The sequence below is a fragment of the Topomyia yanbarensis genome, chromosome 2, assembly GCF_030247195.1.
Source record: "Topomyia yanbarensis strain Yona2022 chromosome 2, ASM3024719v1, whole genome shotgun sequence".
Taxonomy (NCBI): Eukaryota; Metazoa; Arthropoda; class Insecta; order Diptera; family Culicidae; genus Topomyia; species Topomyia yanbarensis.
Window position 1 is genome coordinate 60,881,222 of NC_080671.1, and position 23,381 is coordinate 60,904,602.

At 37.2% G+C, this 23,381-nt stretch overlaps 1 protein-coding gene across 2 annotated transcripts in view; it reads right to left on the reverse strand.

Annotated features, from left to right (window-relative positions):
• The window catches only part of LOC131686193 (calcium uptake protein 1 homolog, mitochondrial-like), a 67,154-nt gene that overhangs the window by 3,810 nt on the left and 39,963 nt on the right, over nt 1–23,381 (reverse strand). For both annotated transcript variants that reach the window (XM_058970428.1, XM_058970427.1), the window contains exons 7-10: nt 5,736–5,896; nt 5,425–5,666; nt 5,092–5,309; nt 4,874–5,024 (exon numbers count right to left, since the gene is read on the reverse strand). In XM_058970428.1, the coding sequence (XP_058826411.1) occupies nt 4,874–5,024; nt 5,092–5,309; nt 5,425–5,666; nt 5,736–5,896 (772 nt within the window). The remainder of the gene's footprint in view (nt 1–4,873; nt 5,025–5,091; nt 5,310–5,424; nt 5,667–5,735; nt 5,897–23,381) is intronic.

Consider the following 23,381-nt stretch of genomic DNA (forward strand, 5'->3'; position numbering starts at 1 on the left):
TTGTTGCGTAGTGTTCGAGGAGCGACGTTTATGTTGATTTGTTCCAGAATAGCTGGGGCATCTATACGACCTTGCAGAGTGTCAGCGATGAACAAGGCTCTTGCAGTATTCCTTCGAACATGTAGGGGCTCTAGTTGAATTAGCTGACACCGGTTTTCATAGTAAGGTAGTCGGGAAGGATCTCTCCACGGCAATCTACGAAGCGCGAAACGTAAAAAACGACGCTGAACGGACTCTATTCTCTCAACGCCATTATTGTAGTTTAGACCAGTGCTGTGCAATCTCACGATGGTCTTTGAAATCTGACGGTAAATATGAAGTGACCGTATCACCACAAAAATGACCATTATTTCATTTCCATTATGCTCGGATCGTGTTTCAGTTAACTATCTCTCACAGAAGCCGTGCGAGAGAGAACACATTGAAATGATAGACAGATTGAGTACCATTTATTTTGTATTGGTATAGTAAACGAAATATTATCAGTGTATTGTATTCAGGCAGCATGCGGTGCTTTGTTGCTTTTTTCTCCACCTTTCTGTTTCTTTTATGCATAGCTATTTATGTGAAACCGCCTGTTTGTTAATTCTAGCTCGTTGTTTGTAATAAGATGACCGTCATAACCGTATTTATATTGCTAATAAAATGACGGTCTGTTTCCCTTCCTCTCAATAATAATTCCAAAGAGTGAGAGATTCAGAAGAGAACCGTTTGACTGTTGTCAATTCATTGGAATGAGAACCGTAACTCAATAAGCATCGCTTACCGTTTCAACTGCTAACCGTTTCATTCTCTTTTGTCTAGCAGGTTTGCCATCAGTACCGTGATGGAGCTCAGCACTGGTTTAGACTCCAAACAGAATCCAGAATCACTCCCAGATCTTTAACGTGACTGATGCGTTCAATGTCTGTTTCTAGTAGACGGTAGTTAAAATGAATCGAATCCTTTTTCCGTGAAAACGATATTACCGAACACTTCTTCGGGCTCGCGGTTCGTGTTACACCAATTAGCAGACATCTAGCTGCTGTTGGACAAATCTGCAACCTTCAATTGACCGAATTAGGCGGAATATCTTGAGGTCATCTGCGAAGGACAATCGTGGAGTCTTCAGAACTAGATGTACATCATTGAAGTATAACAGAAAGATCAACGGTCCCAAGTGGCTTCCTTGAAGAATTGCTGACGTAGAAATGAAGGTGGGGCCTCACAATCTCCTATGACAACCGCTATCTCTCGGTCTGTGAAGTAGGATCGAAACAACTGCAAAACACTACCATTTATTCCAAATCTCTCCATTTTTGCGATAGCGATATCGTGATTTACCTTATCGAAAGCGGCAGATAAGTCGGTGTAAACAACGTCGGTTTGAGCACGATGTTCCATACTCTCTGTCATGTAGGATGTTAAACACAGCAGATTAGACGCTGTTGACCGCCCGGACGTGAAGCCGTGTTGATCGTCACTTAGGTACTGCTTACAATGAGCCTGAAGAGGTTCCATAATCACCAGCTCGAACAACTTCGAAACTGCACTCAATGAAGTTATTCCACGGTTTAATCATCTCACACGAGAAGATCGAGTCGCGGGGAAAAGCGCCTTGCCAGGTGTGGGGAATAAAGCTTGGATATACGAAAGAAAGCAAAACGCATTACGTGTTGGCGTAATTATATTGAATAAGAAGCTTGGTGAATATCGACATTTCATTTCGCTTCTGTATTTGTATTTGCCGTCGTATTGCACATTCTATACGTCTATGAAGCGATTGAATAACCAAGCAGAAACTAATACGAGCAAGGTTTCCGAAACATCGTTTCAATGATTTCACTAAACGCCGAATATATCGCCGCTTGCTTTCTTTCATATATCCAGGCTTTATTCCCCACACCAGGGTTACGACACCTACCTTCGTGATGATACTGCTAGCTTGGACAGCTTACGATGCACCGCATTTCTTCTTCCGCTTCCCGTTGCGGAACTGACACTGTTTAGAACCGCTCCTAAAGGGTGCGTTAATAATTATGGTGACGCTTTAGATTGATAAGAAAATCTGATATAATTATCAGGATGAAACCAAAGTTTTACAGTAGTTCAGTATATGTATTTATTTCAGCTTACATATGTCGGATAAATTTTAGGATGAGTTTGAGCAAAATGCTCGACATTTGCGATTGATGCTCTCCATTAGAGCTTGTACAGTTTTCTCCGATATCTTTCCTATATTTTTCAACTTTCTCATAATTTTCTTTTCGTCCTTTGCCTTTCTTTTGGTCTTCCGAATTTTGCGCATTATCATGGCCCAATGGGGGTAGGTAAATCGATTGCCTTATGCGCAGCTTACCTGGGTTCGATTCCAAACACCACACATAGGGTTAGAAATTTTTCTAAACCCTACAAAAGAGGCGAATGAGCTTCAGATTAAAACCTTTACAACCAAATTAGGAAAAACTAAGGCCTAATAGGTTTCAATTGGACGGAGTTCAAAAGTTTTGTGGGTTCAAGTCTCACAAAATTAACCGCATACCACACCTACACGATTTTGGAGTAGTAGCATGAAGTCAAATCAGACTAAAAGAACGGATTTCGACAATACTGTCACAAAACGACAAAAGCCGCTTTTGGAGGTACTCACTTTTGTAAAACGCACTGCTTATGGTGCCTTGGGTCACGAATAATGGTTCACTAAAGGGTATCCTACATCAAATTGCATCATGAAGAAAACACTGTTGAAAATTACCTAGTGAACCGATCCTTTTCAAACTTTCAGACAAAATATAATCCACTAGTAAACTTTGGGCATATTGATTTCATTCAACTTCAATACCACAATCTTACGCAATCTTAGGTTATGTACAGCATCTGGCTGCAGTTTCTTCTGTACGGAAACTCACTTTTTCTTCATGTCTTTCTCAGATTTGACATTCTTGGGATGCTTTAGTAGCCCCGGAAGCTGCCGGAAGTCCGCCTCGACGTAAGTTTCATAATCCATGATGGGACAATGAGGCTTCGTCAGCATCTGGGTGTAAAGTTTCCGGCCCCGTGACTTTTCCACCGTATTTTACCGTTCGTCAAGATTTGGAGCCTTCTGCACTTTGTACGTATGCAGTCCATCCCGATCCTTGGGTCTCTAAACGAAAGACTTTGACAGATTCAACTTTTTGGCCACATCCCTTACCGAAGCATTGGAATTCAGCTTAAACGCTTTCACTACACGCGTGTGATCCTGATAGCTAATAGAACATCCATTCTGATCGCATTTCTCCTTTCTTTCGATGATCAAAATTTGGTAGCAACGTTTAATTGTGCGCCTCATCGTTGACTGCATGATTTCGAGTTGTTTTCCGATGTCCCAATGAGAGAGTTGAGGATTTTCCAGGTGCTTGTGCAATATTAATTCGCGAAGTTACATTTCGGGTGACGCCATTTTTTCCAATTTTCGAAAAACTGACAGCGATAAAAATACAGAACAATACACTCTAAACTACTTACACTCAAATTTTCAAGAGAAAATATCAAATAAGTTATTTTCCATAGCGTTTTTTCCGTGACGCAATTTGATGTGGAACACCCTTTATTACGTAAAGTGCTCCAGAGGCTGGTTTGGTGGGGTGGAAACCAGAGAATGCAGGAAAATGTGAGAGGCAATTTTGTTTTCGGGAGAGGAATCATAAAGGATTCGAAATTTTTGCGATTTTCTCTACTGAAACTACCGATAACTTTGGAAGTAATTGAAAATTTGAAATAGATTTTTCACCAATGTCTTCGGTAATTATCCTAGTTTACTGGATATAATTTATTTTTTTTTTATTTTTGGTCTATTTCCAACGATATTGCGAGATTAAGGCAAAAAAGTACCGACACATCACGCAGAACTAGAGGTTTGCTCAGAAACACAAATAGTGTTGTTGTTTTTGAAGCTAGTTTAGTCCCGTGACTAAGTTAGTGTCGGATTCTGATGAGACGAAGTCGAAACGCAGTTACAGGTTTAGTGCCATTCACGTGCAAATGTGATTTTAAATAATTTTCTCCTTATTGAAGAAAAAATAATTTTTGCCTAATATTTTCTCCACTAAGGAGAAAATGGTATAGTGCATATTGCATTGGTTTGCTAAGCCAAACGAAATTTCGATTTCAATAACTCATCAGCTTAATTAAAACTCCTTTTATTGCGAGACGTCGTGCAGAACTGGGGGTTGGCTCAGAAACACAAATAGTGTTTTCGTTTTTGGAACTAGCGTCAATCCGGTGCTAGTTTAGTCCTGTCACTAAGTTAGTGTCGGATTCTGACGAGCAGAAGTCGAAACGTAAATCCAAATTTACATCTTATCCCCACCACATATGATTATAGTTCCACGTCATTATGTTGCACGTTTCCTGCCCAAAATGTAAAGATTCAATATTTTCACGAACACTATGTGATAAGTCTTTCATCACATAGCATGCACCACAACTTATTGTTTATTTTATTACAACACACTATCGCCTTGCTTGAGCTAAGTAGCTAGTTTTACCCACCACCAACACATAGCACATGGATTTTCGGATAATCAAAACCTTCATCACATATAACAAAACAAAGTACTTTTTAATCGACATTCAAACCGTAGCGTCGAATAGAATGGTAACTATTTGCCGAATTCAACGCAATAAATGTGATTTTGAAAAGACGAAACAAAACTGTTACACACAGACAACATGTAATGTAGCGAAAAATTGTGCTTCTAAAGCATGCGTCAATCTGAATCGAGATATCAGTATCTGTACAAACAATCCGTTTAAATGCGTTTCCATCGAGGATGACTTAGCAATAACACGTTGAACAAACAATTTTACGATTCCAAAGTGATCCCAACCACCGGAAGAATCGCATACTTACAGATCCAGCAATACCGGTTTGGTGTCCTTGGCACATTTGAGAATCGAGTGCATTAGTTTGACGAATCCGGTGTCCTTAGGTTTTTCGAGACCACGCAGCAGCCTGTTCTTCATTACCGCCACAAACTCGCGGTTACTTAGTTGACCATCCACTGTTGAAACGCGATCGGAAAAATGTAAAGTCATCTGGCTCAAGATGAAAACACGCCGAATACTTACTATTTTCGTCGAATATTGTGAAGACAACGTCAATGACGTGATCGGTCAGCTCTACCATTGCTACCGTTTTTGCCACATGTTTCAGTGTGGCCTGATCGATGGACGCACCGGCAATGTGGTAGAACGTTAGAGCAGTATCGACGTCGTTGATGTTGTTCAGAAAGTGGAAGAAATTTAGATAGTCCTCCTTCGAAACGCCTGCCCCGTGATCGCGGAATCTTTCGATTTGGTTTCCAGGAAGAATTTGAAAGCGTAAAAAAATTTCAAACTACATTAAAGCAAATCTGAACAGAGCTAGTCTACTGCAAAGATAACTTTAACAAGCTGACCTACCGTTTTTTCACACGCTTGATTTTCTTAACTTTCTTCTTCTGGGGATAGCCAGCATAAGCGAGCAGCAGTTCGGCGAAATCTGCCTCACTAATGTTACCGTTTTCATCCGGGTTTTTGCGTAAAAATTCCAACGTAAGAATTTCTCGCTGCAATTGCTGTTGAAAATCCAGGAACTTTTCGATCGTCAATTTTTCGTCATTCTTTGGACCGAAGAAGTACGTAGTCAGTGCTGAGTTAACACCCTGCAAAACGAAGCAAAATGTATAAAATTACAGATAAATGTAAAAGAAAAAAAACAGGGAACAGCTAACCTTAAAAGTGTTACCCGTGTTTGCATGATCCCTGTGCCTGTTGCCTATGCTGGTCTGTTGTCGAATCAAATTGGCAACCTTCTCGAACTCCTCGCTGTCTACATCACCATCTCCGTTCAGATCGAACATGCGGAAGGCGATTTCAAAGTGACGACGAGAGGCTGTGAATAGGGAAACATAACATGGAAATCATCTTAATTCTAGACACTTCAATTTGATTTACTTAGTATGATAGAACCTACACCTTGATATTCGTTATTCACAATATACAGGGTGTTTGGTTCATGAGTAAGAATCTCTCGAGGGGTGATTTACTGTCATATTTGGAGCAAAAAATCGTTCTACACATACCATCAAATCTCAACCGTTACAGAGTTATTGAACTTTTTGTGTAAAAAACTTGCTTATCTTAAAACACCTCTAACTCAAAAAGTATACATCGTATTTCAAATCTTTTAGATCCATTGGAAAGGTGAGAAAATTTTCTATTGAATAATGTTTTCATGTCTTTCAGATAACTAGTTTTAATTACCTTTTAGTTGTAAAGTAGTTAAAAGTTAGTGTTTTTGATGAGGTTTTTGTTAATTTTCTCAAAATAATGAATTATGATTATAGCAATATCTATTATCCAAAAGTTGGGTTTGGGGACGTTTCATAATTTGTTCTTCAACATAATATCCCTATCTCTTCTCGTATCCTTGTAATTTGACTTCTAAACTTTTCCTGTAATTGACTTGCAAGTTCTTAAAAGACTCTAATCTAAAAAATATGCCTTATATCGCTATTATCAGGGATTTATTGGAAAGCTGAGAAAATTTACTTTCGATGTATGTACAGATATCTTTTAGTTAAGTGTACTACTTGACTTTTCACTGGTAAAATAACTCAAAATTTACGTTTATTGGTAATTTTTGTAATTCTAATTATTATTCAACTAAATTTTTCGTCACTATTGTTCATTTGGTGCCCCTTAATATTCTCTACAACTTGTTATTTGACACTTTATCCCTATCGCTTTTCATTTCGCTGCAATTTAATAGTTAACACAGCATGGCCTTATCACAAATGCAGTGGGTTCGAAATCGTTGTTTTTGCATATGAAACGAGGAGATAAAAATGATTTTGCTTCGAAACTAAAAGAGATAATTGAATGGAGTCAAAGGAAGAATTGTAGAACTTGCTGAGATGCATTGATTCTATGATAATTATGGTGAAGTTTATTATTTACTATTTTAAGAAAATAACGAAAATGCTAATAATAACACTAACTTTAAACTAATTAACCTTTAAAAGAATACTAAATTCACTTAACTGGAAGGTATTAATACATTTTTCTCTGCGAAATTTTCCTGACTTTCGAATAAAAATAAGAAAAGGTACAATAAGTGCCGTACTTTTTCAATAAGAGCTAGTATTAGTGAATATGAGATAAAAATATCCAAGTTCAATAACTCAAACACACGAAAACAAGACAAGATAAGTGTATCATGTCAAAGAACAAATTATACAACTTTTCAAGACTAACAATTTTAATTATTAAAATAGTGATGTTAACTATTAATATTTTCGCGAAGTGAACGAAAAATCGATCAATATTGTTAAATTTTAAATAAATTGCTGTGAAAAGATTACTTAACCTCATTAGCTGAAACATTTGAGGACATTTTTCAGTGGAAAATTTTCTCACCTATCCAATGGATCTAAAAGATTTGAAATACAAAGTATATTTTTTGAGTTAGAGCTATTTTAAGACAACTAAGTTTTTAACACAAAAAGTTCAATAACTCTGTAACGGTTGAGATTTGATGGTATGTGTAGAACGACTTTTTGCTCCAAATACAACAGTAAATCACTCCTCGAGAGATTCTTACTCATGAACCAAACACCCTGTATAGTCAAAGGCAATTCCATAAGATGACCAACACTTGTGTAAAGTCTGAATTAGAACTTGAAAGCTATTACCATTCAATGGCGCTTCATATGCCCAATCCATTCCACCTCCCCATTTGAACAAGTAACTGTATATGGAGCTACAGATAGCTCATACTCATTACCATCATCACCGTTCGGGAGGTAGTACATAACGAAGCAGCTGTACATATCTATTGATGTGGTTGGAAGCAGGAGGGGTAAAAACTCGCTAAATTTCCTAGGCACCGGGAGGGACGAAACTGTTGTATCCGTTTCTATTTTTAACTTTCGCGTCATTTCCCATTAGCAACCTTGTGAAGTTACATTCAACACTTGAAGGAACATTCAGAACGACATATGTAGAATGTGGCGCGGAAATTCTTTCATCGCACGCGTTGATGGTGTTTTGTTTGAAAGCATCCGTGAAATTTTCTTTACCAAATTGGTACTGATATTTGGAACTCATTTCCGTTGTATGGTAAAGCTCAATAAATGGAAAACCACTATAAGGAAACTGTTGGACTGATTGAGTCATGTCATAGGAATGACATATAAAAATGGTGTACTGATAAACTTAATTCGGCAATGCACCAAAAATGATATGTAGGGAAATGTTTCCGATTGTGAAACAAGTTTTATTTTTCGTCCATAAATTTTGATATGGTCTTCTACACTGCAAAATTGTAGGCAAATATTTTCAAGCAACACTTTAATGAACAGAAATTATTCTGATCTCAACAATTTTCAATGTTAGATTTATTTTGTTCTGCATGTTAGTACTCTAAGTTTCTGTAGAAGTTAGTTTTAAAACTATAACTTTTCCAATATTCAATATATCTTATACTCTATACTCAGAGCCGTAGCGTGCGGTTGGCCCCCGCCAAGCGCGCCAACCTTAGGGGAGCACCAAATACTTGATCTGCTCTTTTAAATATGTGAGGTTAAGTCATGAAATTAGTCAGGATAGGAGTATCATTCCTTGAGAGTCGAACTGAAAAAGAAAGCCAAAGCAGACAGCAAAAAGGCGCATATCTGGGACTCTTCCTAAGGTGTCAGGAGACTACGCTACGGTCCTGTTAGTCCAGAATAAATAACAAACAAGACAAAGACTTCAAATTTCAACAAAAATTGCGGAAAATGTTGCAAATTTTTTCCGCTCGTTTTCTCAGTTTCATAGGAACAAGGGAAATGGAAATGAGGTCAAGGTCAGTAAAACAGGCCGCCTTTTTGAAGCTATAGCAAAGATCGTAGAGTAATCTAGATCAATTATCATCAAGAAGATAACCCCATGCTATACCATGAAAATTAAAGTCCGTATTTCCGTAACATCACAAAGTTGCTGGTTCCCAACATAGGTCTAACCAATCCTGCACTAAGTTGAAATGTCGCATGGTTTTTGATGTTCCTGGAAACGTTGGAAACTCTCTTTTTTCAGAATTGACTAGGTGCTATTTGTTTCGGATTTGCGGCAGAGCTTTTTCTTGCTGGTATATTTAGCGGCCTTTCAAAAGAGAAAAAAATATTGTTACGAAGACTCATTTGCTTGTAATCAGTGCAATATTACATGCATGACGCGCAGCACAAACAACCGCTCATGCAGCCGATCCTTGCGAAGAAGACGCAAAGTAGTCTCGCCAAAAGGTCACCCGACACTAGTTTGAAGCTCCGATGCGATTATCACTCACAATCTTCGCTCACTGGAGCAAGGGGTCATGGAAACAGACAATCCCGTCCTTCAGTAGATCCACGCATGCCAAGTTCGAATCGATAACTACATCATCGATTTCAACTTTAGGAGCGGGCATGTAAACGCGTGAGTTCTTCATGCAAGTTTTGTCGCCAGTAACGTCATTTGTTTGCTTTAGACAAAATATCACAATCCTGAGCTTATCTAGGCGAACTTTTGAGATACATATCTGACACAGCTGAATATTTCTGCGTCTTGCGGAATATTAGAATACTTTGCGGACTATCTTTGATCCGAAAGAAGATCGGATACGGTCGAACCCAGTTCAATACGTTTGCTTTTAAATGGAAGCTCGGATCTTTGGCAACGAATCTTGTTCAACATCCATTATAGAATCATCTGGGTCAATTGAGGAGTACTCTTAATATTCGGTAGAGTGCCAATATTTATGGTCTTCATGAAATTTCAAATCGGCCACACCTGAACCCATGCATGTCCATGTTGTTTGTGGATAACAACGTTTTTAAACAGCTATAACTTTTAATTGAGGTAAGATTTACTCACAAAAACAAGTAAGGCTAATAAATATGACCATAACCTTTAATTTGAGTATTAACACTTATAAGGATCAGCTCTAGAACTGAACTTATTGTAATTAGTCTGATTGGATTCCGATGGAGCAGTGCTGCCAGGGACAGTTTATCTGGACGACGGAAAATAATTTTTTCATATATCTTCGTAATGCTGCAATATTATTGAAAACTGATAAAACTTATTAATTTAGACTGTCTTTGACTACGTTTTCAACGCAAGTGAACTATTGTAAATGTTCTAGGAAAATAATATTGAGCATTGGAAGCATTGTCAAGGAAAAATAGTTTTGAAACCCTACATACACTAGAAAAAATTGGACATGAAAAGGTTAAAAGTATTGGTACCTCGAAAAAGGCCCCAATATTATGAAGCTGGATCTGGTGTAATGTTGAAAAAATGTCTTTGTAGTGCAAGGAATATTTGTGAATTGAGAAGGGACTTGAGTTTGGAAATGTAGTTTTTATTTTTTTTTGTATGCCAAATGTTTTTAAAATCAATGAAATGTCGAAATCTGGTGTCATTTCGAAAAGAAACAAGTTTTTTGATTTTTATTTGAAAATTGGAAAATACCAGAGAGGCTACTTTTGTCAAGACTTTTTTTTTTGTGAGAAGATACAAAAACCGTTGTTTCATGCAGTTCTAAGACATTTGGTACAGAAAATAAATTAAAAGCAGCCTTTTCAAACCCCAGTATCAATTCAAACCCAGAATTTTCCAAGTTTCATAAAGGCTATCTTAAAACAAAATTCAGGGTGGCAGGAGATCTCGACGTTTCATTACATCCTCAGCCATTTAGCATAAAAAATCCGAATTCGATTTTGGAATATTCTAAGGGTCCTTTTATGTTTTTTCACGGGTGAAAATATTTATAATTTGACCGTTTTGCGCAGCCCCATAATCTCGTCCGATTGAGACAAACTTTTTTTGTTGAGGTGAGTCCGGTTATTAAATTCGATGATCACCTGTTTTCCATACATGCCATTGGCACTCTAATATACTGACGTCTGAATAGATGCTCCCTCCATCGCCTTCAAACACCTAGCGTCAACAGATTTCCTAAATATACAGTAAAAGATTTGTGGCGGCGTAAAACTGAGACTCCGCCAAGGGCGTCAGAAGACCACGATACGGCTCTGTCTATACCAAGCAATTCTTTTGAATTTTCAACCGAGCAACCGCCGTTTTTACATGATTCAGAATTAAATTCAAAAGCACCATGAATAATAAATTTTAATTGGATAAATTGGAGATAAGAAATTCTTTTAATCAATAGAGCACCCAATGACCTTCCTAATTATATCAAACAATACGAATTTTCGAAACAAATTCATGAACATTTGAAGCAGAAATATTGTTTATTCAGTAGCTTATCTTTGGCACCACTAGGTGAAACTTGGCCCTATATTCACTACTCTATCATCGATGTGATATGATGATAAGATTAATGAGCTGTATAGAACAGACAATTTTATAAAAGAGGGTTGCCAGGTTATTGCTGCGCTTTCATAACCAGGAGTCACATATCATTATTAGATATAAATATTAGGGTAAGGTACTGTTATATGGAACATGATAAACTTGACTACATCAAGCAAGAAAAAATCTTTTTTGGTTCAATTTGAAGTCCTAAACGACCGCAAAAATAGGGGTCAATTCATTATGACACGGAATCCCGCATTGCGCTTGAAATTATGGAAATTAGTATAGTAAAACCTACTTTTTTGCATTTTCATTGCTAAAGCCAATAATTTTCGCTAAATTGTGCACTCAATTATGTGGATGCATAGTCCAGGAAGTGCTCAAAGACTGTAGCCTCTAGAAACAACAATACAAATTTCACTTTCAACGGTGGATGTTAGGCCATAATCAACCAGTCCCAAGCTTTGTGTAACTACTTGCAGAGCCGTAGCGTGGTTTTTGGTCCCCTTGACAGAGTCGCAGTTTTGCACCCCTTTGGTGTTTACTTTGGCAGTGCAACTTTTGAAAAAAATAGTTTTATGTGTACATGTAAATTGCACACTTATCCTGACCTATTTTATGACTTATTATCGCTTTTCGCCTTTCTCATATAGAAAGGTTATGCAATCACTCTGACAATCGCCAACCTAATTTTTTACTTATATTGGTTTTCTGTATTTTAACAGGGGCATAGCGAGAGGTATGCGGTGAGAGGTTGACCCCACATTACACACTACCCTACCCTAAACCCCCTCCTCCCTCAAGTCCTCCCATCAAACCACTCCCTGCCATCAAACCACCACCCCTCAAATTAAATTAAATTAAATATTATACGGACCCCTGGATCCTACTCCTGAATCCGCCGCTGGTTTCAAGTGTTTCAGCGTCAACACATAGCATCTCACGTTCGTGGCTGTCGATCCATTTTATGTATGCGCAAATCATAATGAATATGAAATATACATTTCAACCATTACATTGAACATAACCAGCCACGGAAGCGTAGTTTGGGCAAATGAGAAATGCTCAATTACACCACTGGGTGGATTAAAACAGGTTTTTATAAAGCTGATCAAGATTTGAGTGCTTTCGATCGTCGGTGAGATAACCTAGTTCTCACAAGTATCATATCGCATACGTGTCTAAATCTATTGACGACATATAGTCCTAAGACCACCAAAGACTCAGTGCTGTCAGACTTCTGCTGACAGAAGCAGAATGGGAGGATGCGAACGGATCTAGGCGTGCAAACACTACGGTAAAAATCAATAGTTGATCGAAGGTCAGTCCTGATATGACTTTAATCTGACTAGTATCGATGATCACGGGTCAATATGTACTTAAAACTCACCGATTTCGCATTTATGTATCTAATTTAAGGTTTCATTAATAGCAACAAGATTAGGCTATCAATACCTTGTATTTCCCTTCAATAGTCTTTATTATATCTCATAGGAAATATATATCCATAATATTTTACTTTATCATAACTATTTGTACATATTAAATATATCGTAGAGTTGAAATAACGAAATCTATCTAAATAATTACACAGATAAGATTATTTTTTCTAGACTATATTCCCACGGCCTACTCCGTTATTGACTAGAACCAATTGAGATTGCAAAATGTTCATTGGAATAACATGCTTGGGAATAACATGATGAGCAACATTGTGCAATCTATATCGATCCGTGCATGTTGATCAATACCGACGCCGGCCATGTCCGAATGCAGATCTTCTGGGAAAGAAAGGAATGTTAGTCCGATACATGTCGCTTCCAGTGATCGAGGAATCCTCTTCATATCCACATGTATCACCGGAAGGAAGAGTCGTTTGTAAGTGTGCCAATAGCGTCATCATGTAATATTTGCTCTGGGCAGCCGGTTGCCGAGAACTCGGGAAATTTATTATTTGTCATATTAATGCTATTGGTCAAAAACTGTGAGAAGCATTGCTTACATTTTAATAAAACGGTAACGTTCACTTTTCTATCATGCGACGAATCCCGAATAGAAAAAAACAAGAGTGGAAACGAACTGGAGCTACAACTAAACAATATCTATCGTTTTCGCGACAGGGATATGAAAAAAATCTTCGTGCAGATATGACTGACGGATATCGATAACTAGCCTTCAATCCCTCTCGTGAATGGCCAATTCTCAACCCTGATACATGACTTGAATCATCACTTCACTCAGACAAGACCATTCGACCCCCCCCCCCCCTACGCACACACAATGACCAGTGGATTAGTTCTCTAGTTGGTCAAACAAGCACCAAATTAATATATAAATTAAATATAATGCTCAGTCCAAAGCAATGCAGGCACGATTGGCATCACCCGGCGAATACTTCCTCCCTTACAATTCCATCAAATCAACGAACATTTGAATTGCAAACGACAAAATATGTGCAACTTTGAAAAATTAAATGAAGAGTACTACTTATTTGCAAGAAAATAAGAACAGAAATAGTTGCACAACCAAAGTGACTCCCTGCATTGTTGACGAATCACCCAACACGAATAGATAAGGGACACGGCCACCGTTCCAATCCGAAGCGAACAGTTACTGTGTTTTGGCAGCTTACAGCACAAATTTCCTATTTCCAATAGTTGGTGAAATATTTATTGTCTATTTCCACAACTGAACTATGATGATGTGCTGTACGTTCGTACTGGAAATTTATTTATCGTTCAAAAATCCCGAAGTTTTGTATTTCGACATTTTTATACAACATCCGGAAGAGCTCAAACACGTTGTATTAAAATCACCTTCAGCGGATCAGAAAAGCTGAACCTGGGACATGCCCATAACTTCAATCCCACAGTCAGCGAATAAATGAATATCCATTTCCATAGAGATTCGTTAAACAGAGAAAGGGCAAAGCCCATAATACTGCGACCGCGGCTAAAATTTTAAAGCCCCTTTACTCAACTTCAATCTTCGGCACGAAGAGATACATCAACACAGCAACGCATCCTGTTGTTAGTCGCCTCTTATGACATGGTAACAGATACCCAGTGGGTCTATTCCTTGCTTAAGTACTTCAAGAGATTTCAGTTCGCCAGATACCACACGGTTTCCGGCTGCCTAGAATTTAAAAAAAAGCTCAAAAAGTAAACAAGATCTTTTCTTTTTCGACTAACCGTGTACTCGGAGACTGCCTAAGCAACTAGATAATAAACTATGCTTTACAGATCACATCGCTTGCTTGGGCCGAATCCAGTTCAATTAGTTGCATACTGTAGGAAAAACTGTACTCTCTACAATTGAACATGTTAAAAAGTCAGTTTTCCCAAACAATACCCCAAGCAAATTTCAAAAGCAACGCCAGTTCAGGTATTTGGGATCCCAAATAGAACCAATAAAAACTTTATGCTGAATAAACGCTTATTTTGCCCCACTCTAATACATACAGTTGTTGAAAATAAAAACAAACATACGTCAAAGATTTGTGTCAATACCTTCTCACTACACAACGAATCCATTTTTGATACTGCAAAACGGAATGTTGTCTACGCCATCACGCGGAGCGATGACACAGCCAAACCCGTAGGGATATAAAAAACCCAACACGGGGTGTGTAGTAGCTATATTCGACAGGTTACCGGTCTAGTCCCCCTTTTACCCTTTCCGAAAGGAAATTCAACAGAGACAAGATACATGCACATACATATCAAGCACTTTCGATACTTTGTCGCGTGGCAGTTTTCGTTTCAAGCGTGGCCCCTGTTGCTTGCTTTTCAGGTTCCATGTGCTTTTGAGTTTAATTCGGAAATTGCACGGCTTATTGCCAAAACATTCAACGAAGGATACGCGATAGCCGGGCCGCTCCAATCAGTAGCTCCCGGAACGTCGCCCATGATAGTGGCTATAAGCAGATAAATCCGTGCGTATCGTTTAGTGTGCGATGAAAGTGTAGAACTTTACCGTTAATAACTATCAGTGACAGTGGTTTGTGTCTAGTTGTTAAGGGACGTCCCCGACAACATAGAAACATGGTTTTAATCGCCGCAGTTTTTTTTTTCGAAATATCAACACCAAATCTATCGCACGTGTATATCAACACAGCTGATTTGCCAGACAAGTCCCTGTTTCGATCTTGGCACTGGTTGAAAACCTGTTGTGTCAACACACTTCTTGATGATGATTTCGTGTCTGCCACAGTTTTTTTTTTCAAACTCGTTCAAACATAAAATTATCAGATTTTGTGAAATAGCTCATACAAGTCGCTAGACGCGATCTCAAGCGACGAACGATTGGTCGAAGAACATGATCAATCAAATTATGTGCAAGGAAAGCAACAGGACAATATTTATTTAGCGATTTTTCAAATCGCTTGGTTTATAATATTGCTTAAGTATTAATCAATTTATATGTAGGCTGCCATAGAAAATTTATCCATTATTTTTTATTTTATACTAAATTACACCCGTTTATAAACAACATGATGCACTTCAGGAATACCCGATTGACTGACGGATGATTCTGGCAGTTGGTTTACACTTTCCATAAGATAACTTAAATATTGTAAATAACCCTCTTAAGACAATTTTTCTGCGTTTCTGTTTAACTGCACTAAGTTTCGTTTAAAAATTGTAAAAAAATTAGAGTCACCTGGGTGACGACGGTCACCCAATGGTCACCTCATCTAAAGTAGCTCTCAGAATACCTCTTCGTGAAGGAGGCAACGATGAGAATTGGGCCCCAATTCATCATTAGAGATCAAGACTATCAGATAGTCTATCTTTAAATTGACTGTTAATTAGTCAAATCTTTAAAGACGACTTCGCAGATTTTTTTAAGACTGCTCCAACTGGAGCTGTAGAGCTGTAGTTCTCGGAAGAACTCTCTGTTAGAATCACTCACTACAATTGCAGTCTAGACCAGAAATGACGCTCACTAAAACACTGCTTACGGCCAATTTCCGCGTGCTGTGATTCTGACGCGATATGAAGTGCACGGCTCAGATATGCAAATTTGGGGGCTTCACGATCACGTGACCGTTTATTTATTCGCGCTGGAGACCGCGTTGATCAGATTATAAGTGCAATAGCGTTAGCGTTTTTGTGTTTCTGAAATTTTGGACGTAGTTGTGCGTGGATAATCGCGATTGTATATTTTACTGTGTGAATTATCGCGAAGCACTCGAGCGTTTGTATGTTAACGTGTTTGATCACGGCGTTTGCATGTGGCGTGTGCTAGCGTGAATGATCGCGCGGACCGTGAATCTGATAGGGTAAAGTACCTATTTTGGCCTTATTAGGGAGGGTGGCTGACTTTCTCATTAAATACTCTGCCTACAATCATCGATGGAATGCGTATAAATGAGCATCTACAATAGGGCATTGCAACTGGCCAAAAGTAATTTTTATTTAAATCTCAAAGGCATCCTCTCATATTTTGACAAATGTCACAATAAACTTAGATGACAAATTTCATATCATTTGGACAATTTTAGCCCACATCGCTTGAAGTTTTTGGCATTGGTGCTATGGAAAGATATGAGGAAACAATATATTAAATGTTATAACTTTTGAAGTAGTAATCGAAAAATTACGGTTTACACTTTTTTTCAAGAAAACATTCTTAGCATTTCAATGGAAATATGTTTGTTTCTCGAAAAGGGAGTTGGGCTTTTGGGACATTTTGTCTCAAAAATCCCCCATTCATTATAGCTATTCTGCTTTATGCTGCAACTCATACTGTTTTTCTAATGTGAAAAAGTCTCAGAAATCGAATGGAACTTTTGCGACCTTTGTCAGAATACGAAAAGTTGGGGTTTCTTGAGCATTTCCTCATATATATTAAAATTTATCATTTGCTTATATGTATCCCTAATATTCTTCAATCAAATTAAATATACCCTGTTGAACGTGTTCCAAATAAAAGAAGACTTACCTTCGGTAAAATTCAGATGCATGAAATTTTTTAACATTTAGTCTCGATTCCATATTTTATCATTATATAGCACATAACAACTCTATTTAACAATAAATTATTGTTTAATTTACTATTTGTGAAAAATGTTCAGAATTAACTTTGTAACTGTTTCATTTCAGGAAAAATACGGGAAAATTTGTTTCATGCCTAAATGTTTAAAAATCTAATGTTTCTGAATTTTGCCGGCAAACGAAACTATTTCAATTTCAAGAATAGGGATTTTTTTGGACAAAATGCCCCAAAACTCCATTACCCCTATTTTTTGGAAAACGAAAATACTTTTATTGAAGTGCTTTTTCTTTTTTCAAAAAAGTGTAAATTGTGATTTTCCGAGTACTACATCAAAAGTTATAACATTTAAAACATTTTTTCCTCATATTTTCCCAAAGTATAAAGGTCAAAAACTTCAATCGAAGTAGACGGGGGTCTAAAATTGTCAGAATGATGTAAAATTTGGTATCTGATTTGATATTTGTCCCAATATGAAAGGAAAGGAGGCCTTTGAGATTTTAAAAAAGGAGTGTTTTTGTAATGCCCCAATATACAACTTAGTTTCGTCTGTAAGAATCAATATAATAACACAAATTACTTGAAAACGGTAACATGCCCGTGTTTGGACGCAGCGAAAACTCGAATCGAGTACCCCAATTATCGCCCTACCATTTCTACTAATGTGCGTTCAACAAAGATGGCAGACGCTGCTCTAACCAATGGCTCACAATGCACAATGGTCCGAATTCACAATTTAGGAAGACAAAAATGTTTGTGGCTAAACCTTATGCTTTAGAGCTATGATGTCTTCAGGACAAATAATCAGTATTGATTAGGCCATCTCCAGATGTAGATGGTATTAGGGTGGCTCTTATTGTTAGGGTGCTTCAAAAATTATTTTCTGATTGTGATGAGATAGAATATTGCAGTCTTCAGCAACATTGTAGAGGAACTTACACCAAGCAACTTTGCCGAAGACGTCATAGTTGTATCTCCAAAGGTTTTTATTTTATAGCTATTTTAATTGAGCAACTTAGGGTATTCCTAACAAAAACAGTTTTTTTGCTCTAACTTTTTTATTTTTTATTTCTCATAAACGGTGTCTTCAGACAACTTGTAAAGCTTATAGAGACAATTTTTTTCATAAAAGAAGAATTCAGATATCACTTTCAGAACCGAAGTTATGAGTAATATTGAATAAATAATAGGTCCTCTTTAAATATTTATAAAAAAAATTGGGGCAATTAAAAATAATTTCTTCTTCTTGCATTTCAAAGAGCATACTTTCAGGCATGTTCAGAAAAAAATTGCGAAGGTGATATTTCGGAAAAAAATTTAAATGGAGTTTGAAAATTGTGATTTTACTACCGAAAATTCCTCATGTAGAGTCAAAATTTGTCGAATGGGTCACCCAAATTGTCACATTTTCGATGGAAGATCCAATTTTTGGTAGTATGTGGCATTGCAAAACCAAATCAAGATGGGCACCTAAAAAAATTGTTTTTACCATAGGTTAACAGACATAACACTTTGAGGAAATTCGTTAAAAAATATCGATTCGCGAATTTTACTAGAACACTAGCTCCACCTTTTATACGCGGTCCCAACCATTAATTTACAAAAGGGTTATCCCTCAGGCTCAGGCGCAATTTTTCAGTAGTGGTCTATCTCCCGTATACTTGCGCATATCGTCGTTGTTGTCCTATCTTATGACAAGAGCCATTTAGCACATTTCGAGAAAAATGATTTTTAATGTTTGAGATTGAATATATTGAATCTTATAAATGGCAAAAAAAAATTCAAAGAAGACAATTGATGCATCTATCTACTCTGCATTAACATCTCAAATATTACGAAGACCGGTTGACTATGTTGTTTTTACTATAAATGTAAATAAAAGTCGCACTCACACGTGTCATAGGTGTGTATTGATGACAAAATTTGTATGGCGTGTCATAATCGTGCATGGAAAATTTTCCACAGAAATAAATCATTAATTTATTAACTTTTATTCATATCCTTGACTATATTTGGTCTATAAACAATCGATGAGGTACATTTTGAAGGAAATGGGCCAGGGAATCTAGAATAAATACTTATTTTTAGTTACAGTGCTACATTTTTGGTTTAAAACTTCAACTGCATTTTTCTCAGAAATTGTGTATTTTTGTTTCAAAAATGATTATACCATTGTGTTTCTCAGATAGTTTTACACATAAAAATATCTTATACATCAAAATAACTAGAGCCAGTGCACAGAAACAGTCATTTGAAGCAAAAATTTAAAAATTTCTTAGCACGTTTCTCACTATATCTCAGTAACCAAGCAGAATGTAAACATTCTGAAAACGCGATTTTGTAGATTTTTTAGACAAGTTATATGGCATATCTAACTAAGTTTACCCCAAAATGGCGTTTGTTATAAGATAGCACAACATCGACGATATATAAGTGGTGCCATAATCTCAAATGCGTCCACAGTCCCAACTAAAAATGACCGTTAAAGCGGGCGAAGAATTGTTTTCCAGTTTTATGTGTGTTAGTCTGTGAAAATATTGACATTTGAAGTTTTTAGCCCGCTTATTTTTAAAATGTTACTACGGGCGACCTAATTAAATTTTAACTAATCAGCAAAAAAAATTGTCACAGATTGTTCGTAATTTTTTCCAATCCGAATTTTTGTAGATTTTTTAAACAATTGTCTATAAAAAATGGAATAAATCTTTTTAACAACATGCCGTTGAGAAAAAAGATGGTCCGCCATTTACATTATTCTAAATTAAATGTGGGGACGAGCATAGCGTATTTGGAAATCGATTACCTTGTACCAAATTATAAAAAAACATTTTTTTCGCGAAACCCATCTGGATTTGGTTTTGCAATGCCATATACTACCAAAAAATGGATCTTCCATCGAAATTGCGATATCACCTAATTTGGGTGACCCATTCGACAAATTTTGACTCTACATGAAAAATTTTTCAGTAGTAAAATCACAATATTCAAACTTCGTTTAAATTTTTATCAGAAATATCACCTTCGCAATTTTTTTTCTAAATATGCCTGAAAGTATGTTCTTTGAAATGCAAGAAGAAGCAATTATTTTTGTTTGCCCCAATTTTAGATATAAATATTTTAAAAGGACTTATTTTTTATTCAATATTACTCATAACTTCGGTTCTGAAAGTGATATCTGAATTCTTCTTTTATGAAAAAATGTGTCTCCATAAGCTTTACAAGTTGTCTGAAGACACCGTTTATGAGAAATAAAAAATAAAAAAGTTAGAGCAAAAAAACTGTTTATGTTAGGAACACCCTAAGTTGCTCAATTAAAATAGCTATAAAATAAAAATCTTTGGAGATACAACTATAACGTCTTCGGCAAAGTTGCTTGGTGTAAGTTCCCCTACAATGTTGCTGAAGACTGCAATATTCTATCTCATCACAATCAGAAAATAATTTTTGAAGCACCCTAACAATAAGAGCCACCCTAATACCATCTACATCTGGAGATGGCCTAATCAATACTGATTATTTGTCCTGAAGACATCATAGCTCTAAAACATAAGGTTTAGCCACAAACATTTTTGTCTTCCTAAATTGTGAATTCGGACCACTGTGCAATGGTATGGACTGACAAAAGAAACAGGGCGAAAATAGGCTCACTACCCTACTTAATTTTCACTGTACGGATCAGGTGCTAGAAGAGAATGACTCTTTCATATCACTAGAGTTCCCGGTCGTGTTGTATAGTGCATTTTTTTCTTTTTATTAGATTAGGCCAACTAAAGCCTTGAGCGTAGGGACTACCGGACGTGATCGATTCATGATAGCGCGGATACGGTGATTGTAGATTCACGCTTGAGACGTGTTAATAAGTTTATAGGTACTAAAACATTTACTTAATTACCGGGGCGTTTTCAAGATAGCAGGATTGCGAGGATGATCGCGAAAGATTCGAGCGATTGTATGTTAACGTGTTTGATCGTGTCGTGTGTGCTACTGTGTATGTAATTTTGTGTCTATAAATTCAATTGTATAAACCGTGTTGTAATTTACGTATTCGCGTGGATTCTTGACAATTCGCGCGGACCGCTAATGTGATGTTCATTTTTGAGTAAACAGCTCAGATGTAAGAACTGAAGACATGGTGTACTTAGAGTACAAGAGCCAAGGGTAGGGACTTTCGAACGTGACCGATTCATTATTGCGTGAGAACTCGCGTTTGCATAATCGCCTTTGAGACCGCGCTTATAAATTGTAGGTGTTAAAACGTTTACTTGATCATAAAGGCGTTTTTATGGCTGCCAGATCGCGGGCGTTGTTTTATGTGGATGATCGCTATTGTATGTTTGAGTGTGTGACCAGGGCCGCATCATCGCGAAGGACTTGAGCGTTTGTATGTTAACGGGTTTGAGCACGTGGGTGTGTGTGTGTCGCGTGTATTGAACTCGTGTGTATAAATTCGTTTATATACCCGTGTAACCGCTTTCATTATTCCAATTGAATATTCGCGCGAACCGCAAATTGGAGTGTACCGTACAGATCTAGAAGGGGGTGAGTCCCGCATATAACTAGAGTATCCGACTTTAGCGCCCCACAGTGGTCCAGAAATGTAATTATCTCACGAGTTTTGAATTTTAGCAACGTGGTGTTTTTGCGAAAGTTTCAATACAAAAAACCTTTACTCTTGGCGTTGACGTGTCAATGATTAATCCACCTAGTAGTGAGATGTGGAATAAACTTTACAAAAAAAACTTTAATTTCGGGAACGGTGTTTTCGGCAAAGTTATAGAAATTATCATTCCGAAAAAACTATGTTGAAAATATCATTCCGAAAAATCTTTGTTGAGGACATTAGATATCATTTTCTGTTTTTTTATTGAAATATGGAACATTTTCCGTGAAAAAACTCAAAAAACAGTTTTTACTACAGTTACAGTTGTGATTATTTTCCTCGAGTTTCTACTGAGTTGAAATGTTTGTTCTACGAAATTAGGCAATATACCGCACAATATTGCCTATTTTTGGTAATAAAACCATAAAAAACGGATTTATAGGGGGACCTATACTGAGATATTGATTTCGATCGATGCTAGGACTGCCACTACATTGGTTTAAATCTTAAAATAAACTTGAGAAAAAAATTATTTTGTCCCACCCAAATGCGCGTGCTGAGTATTACAGTGTATAAGAATTTGGTTTTTTGAAGACCAAGATTCAAGACATGGACCTAGGCTGCTACGACCAGAAGTAGAGGCTTCCGGACGCAACCAATTCATGTTCCCGTAGGAACGGGCGGACGTTGCATGAGCAGATTTGTATTATCGCAAGGAACGCAAGCGTTTATGTACTAACGAGTTTGATCGCGAAAGCATTTTCATGTCACATATCCTAGCGTGTTTATAAATTCACGGGTTTTGATAACTGTGTAGCCGGTTACATATTCACGTTGGCTTTTAAATGGTCGCACGAGCCATCGTTCTGATATTTAATTTTGAATATACGGTTCAAATGAAGGAAGAAAGTGAGCTCTTCCATCTCACTCGGTTCTACAACTATATCGCACTGTAACTGGTAGTCGAGTGTATATACATTCCGTATTTTAGAGTGGGAACTCTCGGACGAGTATTATGATTATCGCGCGAAAGCGGGCGTAAGAATCTTGGTACATGATACCGCGCTTATAAATTTGTAAGCGATATCTCGTTGACTTAATCGCCAAGACGTTTATATGATTGCGAGATCGTGAATTCATGCATGCACGCATGCGTGAATGATCCCGTTTTCGACCAGGTTTATATTATCGCGAAAGGCTTGAGCATTTGTATGTTATCGTACGCGTTATTTTAATCGCGTGGGAATTTTGTATTTCGTTTGCATATTCCCGTAATTCTTTTTTGATCTCGACGATCAAAGTTTGATCATGAAAATGTATATGTGGAACACGATCCTCTTGTAGTAGATTAAATAGTGAGAATTATTCGTGAAGACGGTGCCGATGGTTTTAGTGCTTTCATGCGATTTAATTCAAGTCCTTGAGTACCTAGCATTCA